General features: G+C 40.3%; 1 protein-coding gene across 6 annotated transcripts in view; it reads left to right on the forward strand.

Annotated features, from left to right (window-relative positions):
• LOC146405812 (uncharacterized) overlaps window positions 1–26,353 on the forward strand; it is a 107,016-nt gene that overhangs the window by 39,654 nt on the left and 41,009 nt on the right. For 2 of the 6 annotated variants that reach the window (XR_014839024.1, XM_085014972.1), the window contains exon 2: window positions 18,251–18,330. The exons of the other annotated variants lie outside the window; for them this stretch is intronic. Coding sequence is in view for 1 of the 2 variants with exons in the window: in XM_085014972.1 (XP_084871098.1) it covers window positions 18,319–18,330 (12 nt within the window). In the remaining variant the exon portion in view is untranslated. The remainder of the gene's footprint in view (window positions 1–18,250; window positions 18,331–26,353) is intronic. 6 annotated transcript variants of the gene reach the window in all.

Below are 26,353 nucleotides of genomic sequence, written 5' to 3' on the forward strand. Positions count from 1 at the left end.
ATCGTAGTAAGATAACAAGGGTAGAAAAGCTTACCCTTCGTGCTGAGTGGCCATGATCTTGAATTCTCTATGTCCACCAGGTCAGGCATCTGGGAATCCACAATCCTGGCAATTCTGAACTTCACCTGATCTGTCCCACTAGTAGGGATCCCATCTCTCCAGGATGACACTTGTGAATTACCAGGTTGGGGGGTAGCTGGAGCGTTGGTGAGGATCGGAGTAGATGGGGCTAGACAGAAGGGCTAGGAGGAGGAGTAGGGGCAAAGATAAAGGAGTAGTGGGAAAGGGGAGCAAGACGAACAGGATGGTAAGTGGATGTTCTGGAGGAAACAAGGGAAGGGCTGGCCATGGAAGCCCTTGAGGCAGAGTGGCAGGAAGAGATGGCCCTAGTTAGAGGAGGGAAACAGGTAGGGCTCAAAGCTGAAAGATGTGGATGGTGCTGGGGAGTAGGTCCAGGGCTAAGCAACTGGCGAGACAGAGGAGGAAGGTGAGTTGAACAATGAGAGCAAGAAGGAACAGGAAGGGGAGGTGGAAGCTGGGGTTGAGGTGGGGAGACTAGAGGCAGTGTCGTTTTGTCGGTCTGCATTCTGCGCTTCCTCATCTTGTGGAAATGAGCAACTGCCAGAAGCTCAGACGTGCTCCAGCAGTTGTCTCATGCTCCTCTTGCATCATCCCATTCATAGTGGAAATGCCCTTTATGAAGTGTACGTACCCCTCCCTCTGGGGCGATCAGAGCCTCTACCATCCCTGGAAGTGGTCCCAGTTTCTAGACTGAAGAGTGGTCATGGGAAATGGTAAAGAGAAGAAATGGAGCTCTAACAGTAGTCTCTACTTCTTGGGATAAATTTTAGTTTTCACCCCTTGGTAGGCAAAGATTGATCAGAGGACTAGGGTAGAGTTGGGGATTGGGACCTAGGAGAGCAGATATGAAGCAGGAATGGGGAGACATCATTGTCTCCATCTATTTAACTTACTAAATATTCCAAAGCACTTTCACAGCATTTATATCATTCCGTGAATATGAGATCATCAGAGAAGAGAAACTGTGTCCATCTTACCAGAGAGGGTACTGAAGACCAGAGAGGGAACTATATAGGCAGGCAGTGGATGACAAGGCAAGTGTGAGTAGAACTTGGGTCAAAAGTAGGGGGCACGTCGGAGGGAACCCCAAATGACCCATGACAGCATGTTTTTGGATAAAATCTTATAGGAGTACTTCAGAGCCTTCCTCTTGGTTCCTATGAGCCCTTGGTGTTTTGTGTGACTCAACTAGAATCAGAAACACAGGGCCAAGCTGATGGGGTGGTTGCCCTCTCATGGGTGCCTATTGACTAGATCTGGAAAATGAGCAACTGCCTTTATTACAACTGATCATAACTCCATGGCAGGTGATTTAGGAGGCTACTGCATTTCTCCCTTTCTTTTGTTAGATGTAGCGATTCTATCTCCTTATTATTCCTGATTTCTTTGTGTGTGTGTGTGTGTTTAAAAGACATTTTAAAATTAGCGTATAGTTGATTTACAATGCTGTGCCAATTTCTGCTGTACAGCAAAGTGACCTAGTCATACATATAGATACATTCCCTTTATTACATTATCTTCCATCATGGTCTGTCTCAAGAGGCTGGATAGAGTTCCCTGTGCTATACAGTAGGACGTCAATGTTTATCTATTCTAACTGTAACAGTTTGAATCTACTAACCCCAAACTCCCAGTCCATCCCACTTCCTCCTCTCTCCCCCTTGGCAACCCCAAGTCTTTTCTCTATGTCTGTGAGTGCCTCTGTTTAGTAGATAGGTTAATTTGTGCCATATTTTAGATTTATTCTACATAAAAGTGATATCATATGGTATTTGTTTTCTCTTTCTTAGTATGAGAATCTCTTGTAGCATCTATATTGCTACAAATGACATTATTTTGTTCTTTTTTTAAAGGTGAGTAATATTCTATTGCATATATGTTCCTGGTTTCTTTTTTTATTAAAAAAATTTTTTTTTGTCATTTTAGGACCACACCCATGGCATATGGAAATTCACAGGCCAGGGGTTGAAATTGGAGCTACAGCTGCTGGCCTATGTCACAGCCACAGCAATGCCAGATCTGAGCCACATCTGTGACCTGCACTGCAGCTCATGGCAATGCCAGATTCTTTAACCCACTAGGCAAGGCCAGGGGTCAGACCCACATCCTCATGGATACTAGTTGTGTTCTTAACCTGCTGAGCCACAGTGGGAACTCCCTCCTTTTTTTAATATTGAAGTATAGTTGACTTATAAGACTTACAAAACTAATACTTATATTAGTTTCAAATGTACAAGATAGTGATTTAAAATTTTATAGACTATACCCCATATAAGGTTATCATAAAATACGGGCTACTTTTCCTGTGCTGTACATTACATCCTTACAACTTTAAAAAAGAAAATCTCATAGTTTATGCTTCTTAATCCCTTTCCCTGTGTTGCCTGTTACTCCACCCCTTTCTGCTTTGGTAATCACTAGTTTGTTGTCTGTATCTGTGAGTCTGTTTCTGTTTTGTTATATTTCCTTGTTTTATTTTTATTTTTTATTTTTGTTTTTGTCTTTTTTGCCATTTCTTGGGCTGCTCCCGCGGCATATGGAGGTTCCCAGGCTAGGGGTCAAATCAGAGCTGTAGCTGTCAGCCTACGCCAGAGCCACAACAACGTGGGATCTGAGTCAAGTCTGCAACCCACACCACAGCTCACAGCAATGTCGGATCCTCAACCCACTGAGCAAGGGCAGGATCGAACCCGCAACCTCATGGTTCCTAGTCGGATTCATTAACCACTGCACCACGATGGGAACTCCTGTTTTATTTTTTATAGTCCACATATAACATATAGCATTTGTCTTCCTTTGTCTGGCTTTTTCACTAACTATAATACACCTCAAGTCCATGTATATTGTGGCAGATGGCAGAAATTCATTCTTTATTATGGCTGAGTAATATTCCATTGTGTGTGTGTGTGTGCATGCGTGTGTGTATGTATATACACATACACATATATAAATATAATATGGTATATTATATTTATACTGCATATACTGTGTTGCCTTTATCCATTTGTCTTTTGATGGACACCTAGGTTGCTTCCATATCTTGGCAACTGTAAATAATGTTACTGTGAACACTGGGGTGCATGTCTTTTGAATTAGTATTTTTGTTTTCTTTGGATAAATACCCAGCAGTGGAATTATTGGATCATATGATAGTTCTATTTTTAATTTTGGGGAACCTCCATATTGTTTTCCATAATGACTGTACCAATTTACATTCACACCAACAGTGCACAACGGTTGCCTTTTCCCCACACCCTCACCAACACTTGTTACTTGTAGACTTTTTTTTGATATCTATTCTGACAGGTGTGAGATGATATCCCATTGTGGATTTTGTGTTTCCCTGATGATTAGTGATATTGAGCATCTTTTCATGTGCCTGTTGGCCATCTGTATATTTTCTTTGGAAAATACCTTTTTATGTCTTCTGCCCACTTTTAAATCAGGTTGTCTGGTTTTTTGATGTTGAGTTGTTTGTTTTCTTTACATGTTTTGGATATTAACCCTTTATGAGACATATAATTTGCAAATACCTTCTCTTCGTCGTTTTGTTGATGGTTTCCTTAGTTGTACGAAAGTGTTTAAGTTGATTAGGTCCCATTTGTTTATTTTTGCTTTTGTTTTCCTTACCTGAGGAGACAGGTCCAAAAAATATTGCTAAGACTACAGTCAAAGAATATATTGCCTATGTTTTTCTTTTTCTTCTTTTGTTTAGGGCCAAACCTGTGGCATATGGAGGTTCCCAGGCTAGGGGTTCAATTGGAGCTACAGCTGCCAGCCTACACCACAGCCACAGCAACATCAGATCTGAACCTTGTCTGTGACCTACACCACAGCTCACGGCAATGCTGGATCCTTAATCCACTGAGCAAGGCCTGGGATCAAACCTGCAACCTCATGATTCCTAGTTGGATTTGTTCCCCTGTGCCATGATGGGAACTCTGCCTATTTTTTCTTATAGGTGGTTTATGGTTTCTAGTCTTTAATCCATTTTGTGTTTGTTTATGTATATGGTAAAATATATATGACAAAATTTTATAATGTCATCCTTTTGCATGTAAGCTGTCAAGTTTTCCCAACACCACTTATTGAAGAGACTGTCTTTCCCCTGTTGTATATTCCTGCCTCCCTTGTCATAGATTAATTGTCCATATGTGCATGGGTTAATTTCTGGGCTCTCTAGTCCCTTCTGTTGTGCATGTATATTTTTGTGCCAATATCCTACTGTTTTGATTACTGTAGCTTTGTCTGTAGTATATTCTGAGGTCAGGGAGGGATATTTCCAGCTTAATCCTTTTCTCTCAACGTCTTTTGTGGCTCCATACAATCTTTAGGATTCATTCTAATTCTGTGAAAAATGTCATGAGTATTTGGATATGAATTGCATTAACTGTAGATTACTTTGTGTAGTATGGACATTTTAACAATACTAATTCCCCTAATTCACGAACATGTATACATTTCAATTTTTTTTTATATTGTTTTCAGTTTTCTTCATCAGTGTTTCATAGATTTCAAAGTACAGATCTTTCATCTCCTGGATTAAATTTACTCAAAGATATTTTAATCTTTTTGATATGATTGTAAATGAGATTGTTTCCTTGATTTCTCTTACTTTATTAGTATAGAGATTTCTGTACATTTATTTTGTATCTTACAATTTCACTGAAATCATTGATTATGTCTAGAAGTTTTTTGTGGCTTCTTGAGGATTTTCTAGTTGTAGTATCATGTCACCTGCAAAGAGTGACAGTTTCTCTTCCTCATTTCCAATTTGTATTCCTCTTGTTTCTTTTCCTTGTCTGATTGCTGTGTCTAGGACTTCCAATACTATGTTGAATCAAAGTGGCAAGAATTGATATTCTTTTTTTTTGAAAAATCGTTTAGTTTTAATCCCAAAGACACATAACATAAGTCAGCAGTTACTCCATCAAATGCATTCTACAGCACTCTATAATTAACATCTTTTGGATCCTGCTCTTATGGAGCTTGTGATTTTGTAAAAAGTTAAGGCAGATATGAAAATAACTATAATTCAGGTTAGAAAGTATTTAAAATAGGCAGGGGAAAGATTCATAAAAAATTGGGCATTTGATTGAGCCCTAAATTTCAACTGTAGATAACAGGCAAAGATTTGGTGGGAAAAACTTATCTAGCGTTGAGCAGGTAAAGATGGGAAAGAAATTGTTGATAGAACAGTGTGAACAAAAGCGCAGAAGGGGATGTTAAGGTAATACTGAAGTTTGGAGCATAAGGTAACAGAAGAGCTGTGCAGTGAGACTTCAAGAACGGGCATGCTTGTATTGTTCCCGATTGTGGAGGAAATGCTTCCAGCTTTTCACCCTTGAGTGTGATGTTTTCTGAGGGCTTGTATATATATGGCCCTACTCTGTTAATGTATGTCCTCTCTATAGCTAGCATTTTGAATTTTTTAAAAAATCATGAATTAGTTTTAGTAAATTCTTCTTCTGCATCTATTGAGCCAGTCATGATTTTTTTAAAGGAAAATCATTTTATTTTTTTCATTTCTAATTTTCTACTAGTATTTCTTATTTCTTATTTATTTTTAATTTTATATTAGAGTATAATTGATTTATAATGTTATATTAGTTTCAGGTGTACAACAAAGTGATTCAGTTATACATATACATATATCCATTCTTTTTCCAGATTATTTTTTTTATAGATTATTACAGAATATTGGGTAGAGTTCCCTGTGCTGTAGAATAGATCTTTGTTGACTATTTTATATTTAGTAGAGTGCATCATTTATCATAATTTATACCTCCATCCCACCTTTCCTTTTTGTTAACCTTAAATTTGAAGTGTGCAAGTCTGTTTCTCTTTTGTGAATAAGTTCATTTGTATCATGTTTTAAAGATTCCATAAATAAGTGATATCATATGATATTTGTCTTTGTCTGACTTAACTTCACTTGTAATCTCTAGGTCCATCCATGTTGCTGCAAATGGCATTATTTCATTTTTTAAATTTTATTTTTAAATTTTTATTTTTCTATTATAGTTGATTTTTATTTTTATTTTTTTGTTATGGTTGATTTACAATTTCTGTCAATTTCTGCTGTATAGCAAAGTGACCCAGTCATTCATATATATATATTCCATCACAAGTGACCCAATGTAGTTCCCTGTGCTATACGACAGTTACTTAATTTTTATGGCTAATATTCCATTTTATATATTTAACACATCTTCTTTATTCATCCCTCTGCTGACGGATGTTTAAGTTGCTTCTATGTCTTGGCTATTGTAAATCGTGCTGGCAGCAAACATTGGGTGCATGTATCTTTTTTTTTTAATTATGGTTTTCTCTGGATAGATGGCCAGGAGTGGGATTGCTGGATCTTATGGTAATTCTATTTTTTAGTTTTAAAAGAAATCTCCATACTGTTCTCTGTAGTGGATGCACCAATTTACATTCCCATCAACAGTGTAGGAGGGTGCCTTTTTCTCCACACCCTTTCCAGCATCTATTGTTTGTAGATTTTTTGATAATGGCCGTTCTGACCTGTGTGAGGTGATATCTCATTATAGTTTTGATATGCATTTCTCTAATAATGGGTGATGTTGAGCATCTTTTCAAGTACTTTTTGACTACCTGTATATCTTCTTTGGAGAAAGGTCTATTTAGATATTCTGACCATTTTTTGATTTTTTTTTTTTTGTTATCGAGTTGCATGAGCTGTTTGTATATTTTAGAGATTAATCCCTTATTTGTTGCTTCATTTGCAAATATTATCTCCCATTATGTGAGTTTTTTTATGGTTTACTTTGCAGAATCTTTTAAGTTTAATTAGGTCCTATTTGTTTATTTTTGTTTTTATTTTCATTATTTTAGGAGGTGGATCTGAGAAGATTTTGCTGTGATTTATGTTAAAGAGTGTTCTGCCTATGTTTTCCTCTAAGAGTTTTATAGTATCCAGTCTTACATTTAGGTCTTTAAGCAATTTTGAGTTTATTTCTGTGCATGGCATAAGATAATGTTCTAATTTCATTCTTTCACATGTAGATGCCAAATTTTCCCAGCACCACTTATTGAAGAGACTGTCTTTTCTCCATTGTGTATTCTTGCCCCCTTTGCCATAGATTAACTTGCCATAGGTGCATGGGTTTATTTTTGGATTTTCTATCACATTCCACTGATTTATATTTGTTTTTGTGCCAGTACCACACTGTTGGGATGACTATAGCTTTGTAGTATAGTCTGAAGTCAGAGAACCTGATTCCTGCAGTTTCATTTTTCTTTCTCAGGATTTCTTTGGGTATTTGAGGTCTTATATATTTACAAACACATTAAAATTTTTTTTGTTCTAGTTCTGTGAAATATGCCATTGTTCATGGGATGGAAATCCTGTGAAATCAGATTGTTATGATCATTATACAAGTACAGATGTGATAAATTCATTTGAGTAATAAAAAAAATGAAAAAAAATGCCATTGTTCATTTGATAGGGATTGCATTGAATCTGTAGATCGCCTTGGGTATTATAGTCATTTTGACAATATTGATTCTTCCAATCCAAGAGCATGATATAATCTTTCTATTTGTGCCATCTTTGATTTCTTTCATCAGCATCTTATATTTTTCAGAGTACATATCTTTTGTCTCTTTAGGTAGGCTTATACCTAATTATTGTATCTTTTTGATGTGATGGTAAAGGAGATTTTTTCCTTAATTTCTCTTTCTGATAGTTCATTGTTAGTATATAGGAATGCAGTTGATTTCTGCAAATTAATAGCATATCCTGAAATTTTACCAGATTTATTGATCAGCTCTAACAGTTTTCTGGTAATGTCTTTAAGATTTTCTATGTATAGTATCATGTTCTCTGCAAATAATGACTTTTTACTCTTTCCTTTCCAATTTGGATTAGTTTTATTTCTTTTTCTTCTGTGATTGCCAGGCTAGGACCTCCAAAACTATGTTGAATAAAAGTGGCAAGAGTGGGCAACCTAGTCTTGTTCCAGATCTTAGGGGAAATGCTTTCAGCTTTTCCTCATTGAGAAGTTTGTCATATATAGCTTTTATTATGTTAAGGTAGTTTCCCTCTATGCCCACTTTCTGGAGAGTTTTTATCAAAAATGGTGTTGAATTTTGTCAGAAGCTTATTCTGCATCTATTGAGATGACCATATGGTTTTTATTCTTTAGTTTGTTAATGTGGTGTATCACACCAATTGATTTGCATATATTGAAGAATTCTTGCATCCCTGGGATAAATCCCACTTGATCATGGTGTATGATCCTTTTAATGTATTGTTGGGTTTGGTTTGCTAGTATTTTGTTGTGTATTTTTGTATCTTTGTTCATCAGTGATACTGGTTTTATATATTTATGTGTGCCTATGTTAATGAGTGTTATATCCTCTTTTGGTATTGATCCCTTTATCATTATATAGTGCCCTTCTTTGTCTTTTGTTATAGACTTTGTTTTAAAGTATAGTTTATCTTATATGAGTACTGCTAGCCCTGCTTTCTGGTCATTCTTGTTCACATGAAGTATTTTTTTTCTATACCTTCACTTTTAGTCTATGTGTCTTTAGCTCTGAAATGATTTTCTTGTAAGCAGCAAAAAGATTTTTTTAACTTTACCTTTTGATTGGAGCATTTATCCCTTTGACATTTAAAGTGATTATTGATGGGTATGCACTTACTGGCATTTTGTCACTTGTTTTCTGATTTTTTTGGTAACTCTTCTCTTTTGTTCTTACTCTTTTGTGGTTTAATGATTTTCTTTACTAGTGTGCTTGTATTCTTTTCCTTCTAGTTTTTGTGTGTCTATTGTTGGTTTTTAATTTGTAGTTACCATGGAGTTCATATATGTTGACCTATAGCTATACATACTTGTTTTAAACTGTTAGTCATTTATGTTCAAACACTTCCTAATAGGTCTATGTTTTTTTTACTCCATTCCCCCCCTTTTTTGTCTTTTCTAGGGCCACACCTGAGGCATATGAAGGTTCCCAGGCTGGGGGTCTAATCAGAGCTGTAGCCACTGGCCTACACCACAGCCACAGCAATGCAGGATCTGAGCCACATCTGCAACCTACACCACAGCTCATGGCAACGCCAGATTCTTAACCCACTGAGCAAGGCCAGGGATCAAACCCACAACCTCATGGTTCCTAGTCAGATTCGTTAACCACTGTGCCACGAGAGAAACTCCCACATTTTGGGTTTTTGATGTCATCTTTTACATCTTTATGTTTATCCCTTCACTGTTTATTGTACTTAAAGCTGATTTTATAATTTTTTGTCCTTTACCTTTGTCCTAGCTTATTTAAATGATTGATCCACTGCCCTTACTATATATTTGCCTTTCCTAGTGGGATTTTTCCTTTCCTATAGATCCTTAATTATTGTTGTAGCCTTTTTTTTTTTTAACTTAAAGAAGACTCTTTAACATTTCTTTTAGGGTGGGTTTAGTGTTGGTGAGGTCTTTTAGTTTTTGCTTGTCTTTATTTCTCCTTGTATTCTAAATGGTTATCTTGTTGGGTAGAATATCTCAGTCTGCAGGTTTTCCCTTTTTACCGCTTTAAATATATCATGCCACTCCTTTCTGACCTGCTAAGTTTCTGCATGAAAATGAGCTGACAGCCTTATGTGGGGGAGGTACCTGGTATATGACTCTTTGTTTTTCTCTTGCTGCCTTTAGAATCCTCTCTTTAACTTTTGCTATTTTCATTATGATAGGTCTTGGTGTAGGTCTCTCTGGGTTCATATTGTTTGGGACTCTTTGTTTTTCCTGGAACTAGATATATGTTTCCACCTTCAGGTCTGGGAAATCTGTAGCCACAATTCCAGCAAATACATTTTCTGCCCCTTTCTCTCTCTCCTCCTTCTGGGACCTTGGTAATGCAAATATTAGTATGCTTGATGTTGTCCCAGAGGTCACTTAAATCATCCTTCTGAAGATTTTTTTTTCCTTTTGCTGTTCTGATTGTGTGATTTTCATTATTCTCTTTTCTAGGTTGCTTATACATTCTGCTTCATCACCCAATCTATACAGTCTAGTGAATTCTTCTTTTCACAGTTATTGTATTCTTTCTTTCTTTCTTTCTTTTTTTTTTTTTTGCTTTTTAGGGCCATACTTGCATATGGAGGTTCCCAGGCTAGGGGTCAAAACAGAGCTACAGCTGCTGGCCTATACCACAGTCATAGCAACACCAGATCTGAGCCTCATCTGTGGCCTACAGCACAGCTCATGGCAACACCAGATCCTTAACCCACTGAGCGAGGCCAGGGATCAAACCCACAACCTCATGGTTCCTAGTTGTATTCGTTTCCACTGTGCCACAATGGGAACTCCAGTTACTATATTTTTAAGCTCTGATTTGAAAAAATATTTCCTAGTCTTCTGTTGACATTTTCACTCTGTTCCTCTATTTTCCTGAGCTTAGTGAACATTTTTATTATTACTTTGAACTATTTATAAAGTAAATTATTTATCTCCCTTTTATTAGGGTCTTTTCCTGGATTTTTTCTTGTTTTATTTGGTATATATTCCTCTTTCCTCTCATTTGTAGGACTTTGTCTCTATGAAATGAGGTAAGACAGTTACCTGTCTGGTCAGTCTTGAAGGGGTGTCCTTGTGTGGGAGTGTTGCTATGCAGTCTGTGTGTGCCCAGGGGCTTTAGTGGGAGAGCTAGATCTGAAGTGAGCAGATTATATCTTCTCCTGTGGGGCACTGGTAGCTACTGCCTTAGTAAGGTGGGACTAGAGCTGAGGGGTTAGAGGTTGAAGCCTGGTATAAGCCTGGGCTTCTCCCACACTCAGTAGTGGTTGCTGCCCTTTTTTGGGTGGGGCTGAAGTAGGATCCCTGAGGGAGCTGGGCTTTTCCCTGGGGTGATGGCATCTCCGCCTTTGTGAGGAGAGGTGCCAGAGTAGGAGGGGCTGGAGCAGGAGCCCAGAGTGGGCTGGGGGGCACACTAGGGCAGTCCTAGTAGGTGGATGAGCGCGCCAGGCAATTTTTAATTTGCTTGCTTCTGTGCTGAGCCTAGGAGTAAATAAGTCTGTGTCCATGCTCTTCAAGCGCCAAATCCTGGGTTCTCATAGCCCTCCAGGAATTCCCACAAATCTTCAAAGCAGCTAAGGGGGCTCATCCTTCCAGGGCCAGACCCCAGTGCTGAGATGTCCAATTTGGTACTCAGACCTCTCACTCCTCAGGGAAGATCCCTGCGCCTGTGATACCCACCTCTTCTTCTGTGTCACCTGCTAGTGGTGTGGGTTTGGACTTGATCAGTTCTCCCTCCTGCCAGACTCCTTCTTTACAGCCTTGGTTGTCAAGGGCCGATCTGCTGGTCTTCAGGTCATTCTCAGCAAGAATTACTCATGTGTAGTTGTAGTTTTGATGTGTCCATGGGGGAGAAGTCGTCAAGGTCTTCCTACTCTGCTCATACTCTGGGTCCTGCTTCCTGAGTTTAAATTGGAATCCTGCTTTGGCTGGTATGCCCTTGGTAAACACTTAATTTTTAAGCTTTTATTTTTCATTAAAGTGGGGATAATACCCTACACCATAAGGTTGTGGTAACACATAACTTGATGGTATCTGACACAAACCTAATGTTTACTGAGCATTTAATATTATTATTAGTGATATCTGGTCAACTGTTACTCTTATAAGAATAGCACATGGTTTGTTCACAAATAACTAATTTTAGTAAGCTACTTGGAAATATTAATTGCTTTAGTGTACTTTTATTTTTCATTTTTATTTTTATTTTATTTTTAGGGCTGCGCCTGCAGCATATGAAAGTTCCCAGGCTAGGGGTCGAATCAGAGCTACAGCTGCTGGCCTATGCCATAGCCACATCAACGTGGAATCTGAGTCTCATCTGTGACCTACACCACAGCTCATGGCAATGCCGGATCCTTTACCCACTGAGCGAGGCCAGGAATTGAACCTGCATCCTCATGGATGTTCGTTGGGTTCATAAGCTGATGAGCCACAATGGGAACTCCTGTTTTAGTGTACTTTTATTTCACAGGCAGCACTCACAGCATACACAGGCAGGTAAATCTAATAAAAATCATCTAGGATTGTAACAAATTCTAGAATAGTGAGTTTATATTGGAAAAATAGAATGGATTTTTTTTTATTGCACTAGAGCCATCGTTTCATAAATCTTTTCCACACCTGAAGGCAACAAGTTTTCTTGCATTCTTTTTGTCAATGCTTGGATGTCAGGTGATCTGCCTGGAGCTGGCTAGAGGGGCCTGAACTCAGAGTTTTTTTCCCAATAAGGTCCAGAAAGATGGATGACTTCAGTCACCTGAAACTGTTAGTAGAAAACACATGCATTAACCTTTCAAGAGAGTGAGAGAGAGGGAGAGAGAGGTACGCCCTCGATGGGCAGGACACGGCTTAAATGGTTGGGGGTAGGGGCAGCAGTTGTGATGGATTGGTTAGCATCTATAAACAAAGATCTGAGCCCCAGGCTCTTCTGACTATTGGAAATCTAGACCAGATGTTAAATGACCGACTCAGTCTCTGTTCAACTTAAGTCCATTCCATTTGTACGTGTGATGGATTTTAAGAGACATCTTACAGCCATCCCCTGCCACTGCTTGGAGAAATAACATCATAAGATCTAACTTTCTTTTTAGTATCATTTTGAGATGGTTCTTGCAAAAATAGCTTTTATGTGGCCCAAAGCACTTTGCTTCTGTTGGGTTTCTGCAAAAATGTGCAGGAGGCCTTTGCATTTGGCTTTCAGAAGGGAATGTGCATGTAAGGAGAATTCATGGTCCTTTTGGCTGAGAAGCAAGAATGGCTGAGCCTGACGGTTCTGGGTGACCAAAAAAAGGTAGCCACGTTGAATCTCATCTTTTTGTTCTGTTACTCTCCATGACTAAGGGTTACTCTCCATGGCTGGTTAAGAGCATGGGCTTTGCAGCAAGCTCTTTTTAGATTCATGTCCTGCCTCCAAACTTCCCAGCTGTTATCTTGGGCAAGTTAGGGAATTTCTCTGAACTTTTCCCCTGTGTATAAAATGAAGAGAACAGCAGCATCTCTTGGGGTTGTTGTAAGGGTACTTAAAATCTTCAGCAGTCCCGGCAGAGCGTTTGCTTTTAGTATAAGAACATGTATTATAACAATAAGTCTTTCCTCTCTGCTTCACCTTCCTCCTTCCTTAGCTGGTGGTTTTGAGGGCTGGTCTGTTTTCCTCATATAAATAACTTTCTTCTTTGCATGTATCACTCTCTGAAATGATCTCGTTTATTGATTGATTTGTTGAGCTGTCGGCTCTCTCTCTTTTCCCACTAAGTCATGACCCCCATGTGGCAAGCCCGGTGCACCTTCTCACATCGCTGACTCGGTGAGACCACGTAGGAGGCTCTCTACATGTTTATTGACCAACGCTCATCTACTCCAGCTGTTTTTCTTCTCTTCCCCATGATTGCTACATAAAGGATCTTGTTTATTTTAGAATTAAAGGTCTAGCCAAGGATGAGAATGAAAAGATGGTTGTTTCTTTGGATTTGCTTTGATGGAGTCTCAGGGTAGAAGTTCTCAGGAAACCAGGATAAAGACTGGTAGGTTTTTTTTTTTTTTTAATTTAAAACTATGTTTTATATGACTGAGATACCCTTTTTATTCTTTCCTTTTTTTTAATTTCCTCAATACATAATTTTTTTTCCTACTGTGCAGCATGGAGACCCAGTTACACATACATGTATTCATTCTTTTTCCTCACATTATCTTGCTCCATCCCAAGTGACTAGACATAGTTCCCAGTGCTACACAGCAGGATCTCATTGCTAATCTGTTCCAGAGGCAATAGTCTGTATCTATTAACCCCAGGCTCCCAGTGCATCCCACTCCCTCAGTTGTTTTTTTCATCCTCAGTGACTGGTGTGAATATACGCATGAGGACTCTAGTTTCAAGGCCCATAAAATCGCCTGAGCAGGCTTCAGCAGAGAAGGAACACTGATCGTAAGGACTCAGGAATGTTGTTTTGGAGTGTAAGGGCATGGATGCCATCAAGCCTCAGGAATGGGCTGGAACCCAGCACCCCTCACAAATGTCTGTCCCGCCTTTTATCTTTGCAGGTCCTGTCTGCTTCTCCAAAATCTACTGTTTCTCAAACTATCTGTGCCAAAACAGAGTAAAAATTATCTGTGCCAAGGTGAAATACACCCTAACTTTTATTATTAGATTCCAGAGTCATGCAATTCAAAGTTCTCTAAAGGTTTCTAAGTGCTTACCTTCGATTTCTGTGTTTAATTCCTCACGGACTATTAGTAAATTCCTTGTGGGCAGGCAGGGCCGTAGTTTTCATAGCAACTTTAGAGCACCGCCTTTCGGGTCTCAAGTTTGTTTTTATTTATTTTATTTTATTTTTATTGTTTCATTTTATTTAATTACTAAATTTATTACATTTATAGTTGTACAATGATCATCACACTCCAATTTTATAGGATTTCCATCCACAACCCCAGCACATCCCCCCACCCCAGGTCTCAAGTTTGCGGCCCTCTACAGGAAACCAGACCAGTGAACGGTGATCCCTTTGCCTGCAAGTGTGGGTCAAGCTTCGCTTAGAGGTCTTGCCTAATCCTCTGGTCTGTGCAGCTGTGGTCACGAGGTTGGAGGCACAGGGTGAAAACATGGTAGCCAGGGGTGTGGCCATGTGTGTGGGAGCAAAGTTAAGAGTGAGCCCAGCAGTCCCCAGGAATGTGTCCACAAGGGAGGTCTCCAGCCCTCCTGGTTTCTGTATTTGGTTGCCTGGTTTCCAGGGACTCTGGAAGGTGACTGAATATGTGACTGAGCATAAAAGAGAAATGTCCTGTTTGTTTTATGATGCTTCTCACCAGGGGCTTTTGGGGGAGTTAGTATCATGTGTACACTTCCTGCCAACCTGCTTCCATTTTATACCCAAATATTCTTTGAGTATACAACTCTTAAAGCCATTGTACGCGTCCTATACAAATATTTTGTAGGTTAATTTTCTGTTCCATGGGAAGGATTTGAAATGTCCACCTGGGGTTTTGCTAAGCCAAAGTCCACATCTTTCCAGGATGGTGACGACTTGAAGAACTACTGGCATCTAGGGAAGACACCCAAAGTAAATTCTTGTAATGGGTGATAATTAATGGTCCTCGTTTCCATCTTCTTGAGTCAGGCTTGTTTAGCAGGCAGATACCTCTAAGAAATGGAATTGGTTACACAGAGACAGACTTTGATTTAAGAGATACAGGCCAAGTTAAGTCCAGTTTTTAATACCCAGAAGTTACCGTGACGTGGATGAGAAGTGTACAGATGGGTATTCAAGTGTGTGCTTTGGAATTGTAGCAGTTGGGCTTGAATTGTTTCTTTGTGTTGTCTTAGGCAAGATATTTAACTTCTGGTGTTCCCATCATGGCTCAGTAGTAACAAACCTGACTAGCATCCATGAGGATGTGGGTTTGATTCCTGGCCTCCCTCAGTGGGTTAAGGATCCAGTGTGGCTGTGGCTGTTGTGTAGGCCAGCAGCTGCAGCTCTGATGAAACCCTTGCCCTGGGAACTTTCATATGCTGTGAGTGTGGTCCTAAAAAGCAAGAAAACCAAACCAAACCAAAACAAAACAAAAAAACAAAAAAAAAAAAAAAAGAAAAAGAAAAAAGGTGTTTAATTTCTCTGAACATCAGTTTCCTCATTTTTATGAAATAGGCTGAATCACTTCTTCCAAGGTTTGTTGGTCACTCATTTGACAGCTGTCTGACTGAGAGCCCACGAGTGGTCAGACACTGAGTTAGCACTGACACAGTAGTGAACAAGGAGAAATAGCATCTACCCCTCATGGGACTTTGCATGGGAGTCTCTGCTTGCAAACCATCTAGCACAGTGCCTGGCATATAGTCAGTGTTCACCAGGTAAGCCTGAATAGTAATGATAATGACAGACATTGAAGTCCTGTGGTCATACCCAAGGTGCCTGGTCAAAGTCTACATGTCAACTCTTGGAGCAATCAATCCCACTTTCAACCTAACTAATGACAGGATAATGCTTATTACAGGAAGTTATTCGTCTCTGAAGCCCCACACCGTCCACATGTTATTAGATGTTTGCTGAAGGATATTACTGCTTCCCTCCTCAGTTTTTCTGCCTGATTACATGTAATCACACATGACATTTACTTTTTCGAGAAGCTTTCTATTTTTATTTTTACTTTTTGCCTTTTAGGACTCCAAGTGTGGCATATGGAAGTTCCCAGGCTAGGGGTCAAATCGAAGCTGCAGCTGCTGGCCTGCACCACAGCCATAGCAGTGTGGGATCTGAGCTGCATCTGCGACCTACACCACAGCTCATGGCAATGCTGGACCCCTGACCCATTGAGAAAGGCCTATATCCTTATGGATATTAGTTGGATTTGTTTCTGCTGCACCACAGTGGGAACTCCCTTTTCGTTTTATTTTATTTATTTTATTTTTTTATTTTTTTGCCTTTTAGGGCCACAGGTGCTGCACATGGAAGTTCCCAGGCTAGAGGCAGAATTGGAGCTGCAGCTCCCAGCCTACGCCGTAGCCACAGCAAAGCAGGATCTGAACCGAGAAGCCTCAATTTAAGAACGCTGAAATGAGGGAGTTCCCACTGTGGTACAGCAGGTTAAGGATCCAACTTTGTGTCTGTGGCAGCTTGGGTTGCTGCTGAGGCACCGGTTTGATCCCTGGCCTGGCACAGTAGGTTAAGGATCATTGCTGAAGCTGCAATGACCCGGCCCTGGGGAGCTTACATGTGCTGTAGCTATGACTGAAAAAGAAAAAAAAAAATGAAAAAGAAAAAAAAAAGAATTTTTTGAAATGAGTAGGGAAGAAAAGTTACCCACTAGGAGACAACAGTACAGAACTCATCAATTAGTTTGTCCATTTGGTGTTTATGGAGTATTTTCTGGCCCTCAGTTTCAGCGCTGAGGACCTAGATGTAAAACAGATGCTTTTCAGTAGAGAGACAGATAATCAAGTTCATAATTCAGTATTGTGGGCTTAGGCCCTGTGATAGAGCTTGGGGCAGGCAGAATTCTGGGGCAACCCCAAGATTCTTTACTCTTTGGTGTATACTCGTCCCCTTCCCCCGATCTAATCCTTTCATGTCAGGTGTGGGTGAAGCCTGACAGTACAATGGGATAGCATTCCTGTGATTGGGTTACTAATCAGTTGACTTTGCATTAATCCAAAGAGAAGTTACCCTGGGTGGGCCTGACCTAATCAGATGAGCCCTTAAAAGGGACTGGATCTTCCTGAGGTCAGAAGAGATTCAAAGTGTGAGAGACCCTCCTGCTGGCCTTGAAGGTGCAGCTTCTATGAGTTCCACAGCTGCAAGGAAATGAGTTCTGCCAGCAGCTATATTTTGGGAGGGGACCTCAGCTCTGACAGCCCCCAGAAGAAGGCATAGATGACTCACTTTGTGTTTTTTACAAGATAAATTTGTGGTCATTTGTTACATGGCATAGAAAACTAATACAAAGATGTCACTTAGAGCCAATCACTTGCATCACCTGGGAACTAGTCTGACTCTAGATTCCCTCCCTCGACCCCAGACCTACGGAAGCAGAACCTCTGAGGATGAGCCCAGCAGTCTGTGTTTTAATGAGACCTCAGGGGGGTTTGAATGCACATTCTGTTTGAGAACATTGCTCTAGACATCCGCAGAAAGCTGTAGAATTGCTAGGGCATCTTTTCTTAACATCAGATGGTATCTCTATTGTTTGGAGAAGAAGACATGCACCTGAGTGAGTTTGTAGGGAGTCGTAGTATGGACCCCCCCATGGGGGTTGAGAATTTGGGAAGCATGGAATATTGCTAGCAATAGCTAATTAAATTTTAAAGAAAAAAAAAGAAAGAAAATATCCAGATTCTGGGCTCATGTGCCTTCTGAATTCAAAAGCCCCTTTTGCTGCGAAGGTAAAACAAATCAAGTTAATTATGCAATTATTTGTTTCTGCTGTATAGTTGAAGGGCATTGCATTCATCAATGACATTCTACATGTTAAAGTCTGTTAATTTTATCATTTCCTGGGTTAAAGGAGAAACTTGTTCTTTAGAAGCCTTTGATGACCTCATTCATGCAAACAGCCTGCATTGAGCCTAAGAAGAAAGGAGCTTGGTAAAGAAAAAAGAAATGTTGGATGATTTCAAGTTTTTTTTTTTTTTTTTTTCTTTTCTGCAGACAGTTTAAAGGATACGGGTTTGGATGAAATAAAGACTCATAAACGAGAAGTTAGAAGTGGAGGCCACATGTCTGAAAATGTATAGCTCTTTTGGCAAGTTTCTTTCTCTTTCCTAAGCGTTTGCTAAGAGAACATTTACAAAGCTCGTTAATATTACTTGGGAACAGCCCCTAGAATTCATGACCTAAAGCAGGGATAAAGAGGTTTCATTTCACACTCTGACTTTGATTGATTGAGAGAGCCTGCTAGGTCCTGTTTTCAGGGGAAAACATGTCTATCTTAATCAGCTGAGGCTGCGGTAATAAAATACTGGAGACTGGGTGGCGTAAGCAACAGGAATTTATTTCTCATAGTTCTGGGGACTGGAAGTCTGAGATCAAGGTGCCAGTAGGGTCAGAACTCTCTTTGGAGGGCAGATGGCCGTCCTCTCATGGTGTCACCACACAGCCTTTTCTCAGTTTGTGCGGGAGGAGAGGAGGCAGCCTCTGTGATGGTTCTTCTTAAAGAGAGAGTGATCTCATCACAAGGACGCCACCGTCATGACCTTAACCAACTCAATCGCCTCCCAAAGGCCCCTTCTCCAAATACCAATCCCACTGGGAGGTTAGGGCTTCCACATATGAATGTGGGGATGGGGGACGCGATTCAGTTCCCAGCCATGTCTGAGGCCCTGTCTGGGCTTAGTCAGAGAACTTGCTGTGATGGACGCAGAAATGAGAGAGGTTACATCACAGTCGTGAGGTAATGGTCACTCCTATCCTGATTTCATTCACGTATTCGGATGGAGAAATTTCACTTACAAGACAGAAAGCCAACTCAAACTGTTTTAAGCAAAAAGGAGAATTAATTACCTCATATAACTGAAGAGGCTGGGCTAAGAACTTTGGCCCATGTCGACCTTGGACTCAAATGATACTGGACCGGGTTTCTCTCTCGGGGCCTCATGGACAGTGATCACGGTGCCAGAGGTGAGAGCAGCTCGTGCACACAGTGCTTCAGTGTGCCAGGCGCTGCTCCGAGCACCTGACACTCACTAATCCATTTAACCCTCATCGGGAGTCTATGAGGTAGGTGGTTTTACTATTTCCATGTACAGATGAGGCAAGCCAGGCACAGAGAGATTAAAATAACTTGTTCAGGACTCTGCAAACAACAGAGCCATGATTTGAGGCCACCTGGTATTTCTGGAACGCATGCATTAAACCAGGGGTTCAGAAACTCTGGCCTACAGGCCAAGTCCTGCTTCCACCCATTCTTGTAAATAAAGTTTTATTGGAACATAGCCAAGCTCATTTATTTACATATTATCAATAGATGTTTTCCTGCTACGGTGACTGAATTGAGTAGTTACAGGACAGACTTTGAGTAGCTTGCAGAATCTAAAATACTTCTAACAGGCCCTTAATAGGAAGACTTGAGGGACTCCTGCTCTACTGGGCTTTCCATTCTCAAGCTACATATGGTGGCAAGACGGCCACAGCGGTTCCTGTTCCTTATTCCTTTCTGTTCATGTTCATCAAGAACGAAGATGTTCGATTCTCTCATTGCTCAGAGCGAGCCCTGGAGTTGAGCTTTGCTGGCCCTGATTGGCCTGACACAGTCCTCTGCTAGGAACGACGGCCAGGGATCACTGGCCTGGCCCAGGTCCCGTGATCCATTTGTGAAGCTGGGAGGGAGGTCAGCCTCGTTCATGGTGTGTGGCGAGGTGCTGGGAGAGAGTGGTCCTAAGCTGGTGGTCCTTACCCATCCAGGATTCGGGTGTGAAGAAAGAGGGCAGATCCTGGGGAATGAAGACAAACCTTGGCCATGTTAACAATACCTTATTGCGTGCATTTTCCTATTTAATGAGGTGAATGGAAATATCGGATGGAAATATTCTAGTTATGCACCCAGATGTATGGCAAGGTTCTGTCTCCACCTTCTAGTTTCTTCATCCTATGTTTATTCCCCACGAGAAGCTGGACACACGAATGGTGGCTGTTCTTTCTGGGGACTGTTAAGAAAAATCACTGAAGGAGTTCCTGTTGTGGCTCAGTGGCTTAAGCCCCTGACATTGTGTCTGTGAGTAGGCGGGTTTGATCCCTGTCCTCGCTCAATGGGTTAAGGATCTGGTGTTGCTGTGAGCTATGGTGTAGACTGGCAGCTGCAGCTCCCATTTGACCCCTAGCCTGGGGATTTTCATGTGCTGCAGGTGTAGCTGTATAAAGGAAAAAAAGAAAGAAAAAGAATATCACTGAAGATGGAAGGATGAGGAAGAATTCTGAAAGGAATGGAGAGAATTTGAATTTATGCCTGACTCCTGGGTTGAGTACTGGTTCTCTTTCAGCTAGAGCTGCTGCAGCCTCTATAACTTTCCTTCATTTTGTTATGTAGCCCATGCCTCCTTACCTTGTCCAGCAGCAAATACGGAATTAACGTGATATTTTCTCGGTGACTCACAGTCATCATATAAACATGCTGTCCTGTGCTGTGACTCAGCGATGCCCTCCAGGGTTCCAGACTGTCAACCAGGGCTGTCTCCCCAACATAAAATCCTATTGTCAGAGTGTTTGAGCCTCTCTTAGCTTTTTTTTTTAATCTTTTTTTTTTAAATAATGTGAAATGTAACACACAGAAAAATTGAAGAGCATGACTGTAGAATTTAGTGAATTATTATAATGGGACATGTTTAAAAATGGTGAATTGGTTTCATTTCAGCTTCTCAGAAGTCCTCTGAATGCCTCCTCCCGGTCACACCTTCTTCTTTTGCCCAAAGATAAGCACTGTCCTTAATTTTATAATAACCACTTTCTTGTTTTTCCTTGTAGTTTTACCCCCTAAGAATGCATCCTAAACATTACAGTTTAGTTTTGCCTGTTTGCTAAGATTTTGTTTGTCCATTTTATGTAATTGAAATCATAAAGCAGGCAGGTATTTTCCGTCTGGGTTCTTTTACTCAGTCTCATGAGATTCAACCTATGTGGTCCAAAGTTGTGGTCCATTCAGTTTTGTTGATAGAATTCCAGTTAGTGAGCAGAACATACTGTCTGTTCTAGGGGTGGTCATTTGTGTTCTTGTCTAATTTTAGGATTTACAAGTGGCTCTGCTGTGACCTTGCCTCCTGGTGTGGCTGAGCACAGGTTTGCTGGGGATATACTTCCAAGGGGAGTGTGTGGCTGGGTTATAGGGTAGGGCTAGCCCCAATGCTAGTGGGTAGTGCCCCACTGGTTTTCAAAGTGATGGATTTATAATCGGACCTGCAGTGTCTGAGTGTTCCAGTGGTGCTGTATCTTTGCCAGCATGTGCTAGTGTCAGCCCTTCCATGTGCATTCACTTTGTGGCTGGACGGTACTATTTGCAACTCCTCAACATGTTATGTTCACTGATATGCTGGATAGCTTATGTGAATTGCCTTCACGTCCCTTACCCCCTTTTCTCCTGGGTTTCTGTTGTTCTTTTAAATGTAGATTTTATAGGAACGCCATTTCTTAGTGTGGGAACTCTCTACCTCATTCTCTCCGTGTTATCTTTTGTCTGTGGTTCTTTTCATGATTCTGTTGCTTCCGTTTTTATGTGGGTGGCCACCCCCCTGGTCTATTTCTTAACGTATTGCTCCCCAGGGCCCTCTCCTCACTAACGTAGTGTCATTCTATGTTCTCCCTGTGTTGTCTTCCTCAGAAAGGGCAGAGCATCCTAGTGACTAACTCCCATCATGCCAGGGACATCTCCATCGTAGATCTCTGTATCTTCATGCCTCCTGGGTTTCTCTCTCTGCCTGGCTGCCTCACTGGCTCCTCAAACTCATTATGCCCAAATTAGACTTCTCAATCTTTTTCTGTCCCTCTCCCTAAACCCTACTTGTCCATTCTTGTAGTCTCCAACTCTGTTCATGCCATTGCACATCAGCTTGGCTATCAACCTGGGCACCTTTATTAATTTCTCTCTCTGCTCTCATCAAGTCATTGTCTAAGTTACACTGATCTGACCTCTTCAGGTTTTCCTCCATCCCCAGCTGAGGCCCTCATCATGACTTGTCTGGACCACTTCAGCAGCATCCTGCCTTCAATCTTGTCCACTTCAAATAGTTGCTACAGTGATCTTGGGAAATGTAATCTCAGTGTGGTCAATACTCTTCTTAAGAGTCTTCCAGTAGAACTCCCCTGGCTGCTGAGTGATGTCTTAGCTCTAAATGGCCCTCTGCAATCTGGGTCCTGCCCTTCACCAGCGTTCCAGCTGGTCCTAGCCAAGAGTCTTCCCTTTCAATAAAATCAGTCTGCTGGTAGTGCTCAGAGACGGGTGGGCTTCTTAATCACATGTCTGCTCATGTTCGTGGACACCTTGTTGCCCCATCCTTTAGGATTGAACTCTGTTTCATCTCTTCTAGGAGATCAGATTCTTCAACTTATGCACATCTCTGCCATGAAATTAACCATCTTATATTAAAGCCACACATTGAAATTTCATTTCCTGTTGGACTGTATTCCTTGAGGATAGGAATTGTGCCTTTTTAAAAAATTATAGTTGATTTACACTGTTTCTTCATTTTCTGTTGTATAGCAAAATGACCCAATCACATGCAATTCCCTGTACGGTACAGTAGGACCCCTGCCCATCCATCCCAAATGTAACAGTTTGCATCCACCAACCCCAAACTCCCTGTCCATCCCACTCCCTCCCCCCTCCCCAGTGGCAACCACAAGTCTTCTGTGTCCATGGTCTCTTTCTGTATTGTAGATAAGATCATCTGTGCCATATTTTAGATTCCAAAAATAAGTGACATCATATGGTATTTGTCTTTCTCTTTCTGACTTATTCCACTTAGTCTGAGAATCTCTAGTTCCATCTATGTTGCTGAAAATGGCATTAGTTTGTCCTTTTTAATGGCTGAGTAGTAGTCTACTGTATATATGTGCCACATCTTCTTAATCCTTTCATCTCTTGATGGATATTTAGGTTGTTTCCATGTCTTGGCTTATTGGGAATAGCACTGCAATGAATATGGGGGTGCATGTATCTCTTTGAACGAATGTTTGCCCAGGAGTGGGATTTCTGGGTCATGTGGTTGTTCTATATATAGATTTCTAAGGTACCTCCATATACTGTTTTCCATAGTGCTTGTTCCAATTTACATTCCCACCAAAAGTGTAGGAGGGTTCCCTTTTTTCCACACCCTCTCCAGCATTTGCTATTTGTGGACTTTTTTTTTTTTTTTTTTTTTTTTTTTTTTTGCATTTTGCTTTTTAGGGCCACACCCATGGCATATGGAGGTTCCCAGGCTAGGGGTTGAGTAAGAGCTGTAGCTGCTGGCCTACGCCAGAGCCACAGCAATGTGGGATCTGAGCTGCATCTGTGACCTACACCACAGCTCATGGCAATGCCAGATCCTTAACCCACTGAGTGAGGCCAGGGATTGAACTGGCTACCTCATGGTTCCTAGTCAGATTCGTTTCTGCTGCACCGCTATGGGAACTCCTGTTGGCTTGTTAATGATGGCCATCTGACTGGTGTGAGGTGGTACCTCATTGTAGTTTTGATTTGTATTTCTCTAATAATTAGTGATGTTGAGCATTTATTCATGTGCCTTTTGCCCATCTGTATGTCTTCTTTGGAGAAATGCCTATTTAGGTCTTATGCCCTTTTTACAATGGGTTGTTTTTTTATTGTTGAGTTGTATGGATTATTTATATATTTTGGAGGTTAGGCCCTTGTCTGTTACATCATTTGCAAAGATTTTCTCCCATTATGTGGGTTGTCTTTTTATTTTTTAAAATAGTTTCCTTTGCTGTGTAAAGGCTTTTGAGTTTAATTGGGTTTCTTTTTGTTTTTATTGACCTTATTCTAGGAGGTGGATCAAATAAGATGTTGCTGTGATTTATGTCAAAGAGCATTTGCCTATGCTTTCCTCTAAGAGTTTTATAGTATCTGGCCTTATATTTAGGTCTTAAATCCATTTGAGTTTATTTTTGTGTAAGGTGTTAGAGAGTGTTCTAATTTCATTCTTTTCCAGGTAGCTTTCCAGTTTTCCCAGCATCACTTATTGAAGAGAGTCTTTCTTCCACTATATGTTCTTGCCTCCTTTGTCACAGATTAGTTGACCATAAGTTCTTGGGTTTATTTCTGGGCTTTCTAACCCTTTATACTGATTGATATTTCTGTTTTTGTTCCAATACCATATTGTTTTGATAACTGTATCTTTGTAGCATTTGTCTGAAGTCAGGGAGCCTGATTCTTCCATTTTCATATATTTTTTTCAATATTGCTTTAGCAGTTGGGGGTCTTTTGTATTTCCATACACATTTAAAAATACTCTGTTCAGTGTTCCTATCATGGCTCAGTGGAAACAAATCTGACTAGTATCCATGAGGTTGCAGGTTTGATCCCTGACCTCGCTCAGTGGGTTAAGGATCCAGCATTGCCATGAGCTCTGGTGCATGTTGCAGGTGTGGCTTGGATCTGGTGTTGCTGTGTCTGTGGAATAGGCCAGCAGCTATAGCTCTGATTTGACCCCTAGTCTGGGAACTTTCATATGCTGCTGGTGCAGCCCTAAAAAGAAAAAATATTCTGTTCTAGTTCTGTGGAGAATGTCCTTGATAATTTGACAGGGGTTGCATTGAATCTGTAGATAGCCTTATGTAGCATAGTCATTTTGACAATATTGATTCTTCCAATCCAAGAGCATGGTATTCCATCTGTTCATGTCATCTTTGATTTTTTTCAACAGCATCTTATAGTTTCAGAGTACAGGTCTTTTGTCTCTTTAGGTAAGTTTATTCCTAGTTATTATTTTTGATAAGATGGTAAATGGGATGGTTTCTCTGATTTCTCTTTCTGATCTTTTATTGCTAGTACACAGAAATGCAATTGATTTCTGTGTATTAATTTTGTAGCCTGCAACTTTGCTAAATTCATTGATGAGTTCTAACAGTTTTATGGTAGTGTCTATAAGGCTTTCCAAGTATAGCATCATGTTATCTGCAAACAGTGGTAGTTTTGCTTCTTATTTTCCAATTTGGATTCCTTTTATTTTGTTTTCTTCTCTGATTTCCATTACTAGGACTTCTAAAACTATATGGAATAGTAGTGGTAAAAGTGGACGTCTTTGTCTTGTCTCTGATCTTGGTGGAAATGTTTTCAGTTTTTCACCATTGAGAATGATGCTAGTTGTGCATTTGTCATATATAGCTTCTCTTGTGTTCCCTCTATGCCCACTCTCTTGAGAGTTTTTGTCAGAAACAATTATGAATTTTGTCAAAAGTTTTTTCTGCATCTTTTGAGATGTTCATATGTTTTTATTTTTCAGTTTGTTGAAGTGGTGTATCAAACTGATTTATTTACAGATATTGAAGAATCCTTGCATCCCTGGGATAAATCCCACTTGATCATGGTGTATAATCCTTTTAATATATATATGTATTCAGTTTGCTAATATTTTATTTAGGATTTTCATCTATGTTTATCAGTGATACTGGCATGTAGTTTTATTTTTTTTTTGTGGAAGAATTTTGCCTTGATTTTCTATGTAGCTTACTCTGTGGCACAAAGTCAGTTATGAATAATTGGTGACGAGATCTGTAGGGGAGTTAAGGACTTTGTGTTTTCATTGCTGTGGTGAGGGTTCAACCCCTGGTCCCATAACTTTTGCATGTCATGGGGGTGGCCAGAAAAAAGAAGGAAATAATAAATTTTAATTACACACAAAAATAGAATGAATAATACAACATTCCCATCAGGCAGCCCCAACAACCATAAAAAAAGAGAGATCTGTAGAAAGCAAATAATTGATGGTATTTAATCTTGTGGGTAAACACTGTGTCGTGTGGTGAATAAATGCAGTGCATACACCTGTGTGAATCTGTGCCAGTGAGGTGAGCATGGGTGTCTGGCCGTCCTCTTAGCACTGGGGGAATGGTTTCTGGTATTGTAGATAGAAATGCTGAATGCTCCTTGAGAAGGAACTAAAACGTCAAGACCATCTATCTAGGTCTGAACCCAACCCATTGGTTTTAGACACACAGAAAAATGAAAAAAAAGAAACAAACCATGAAATAAGGCTGATCTTAGAGATTCAAAAGACCCGATTTCATTCTTGGTCTTGGAGTGAGTCTGTGTGAACTTGGGCGGTT

This window comes from Sus scrofa, chromosome 2 (assembly GCF_054392235.1).
Source record: "Sus scrofa isolate SSC_HxYL_T2T_F1_AM1 chromosome 2, Sscrofa_HxYL_maternal_Yorkshire_Landrace_v2.0, whole genome shotgun sequence".
In the NCBI taxonomy this organism is placed as follows: domain Eukaryota; kingdom Metazoa; phylum Chordata; class Mammalia; order Artiodactyla; family Suidae; genus Sus; species Sus scrofa.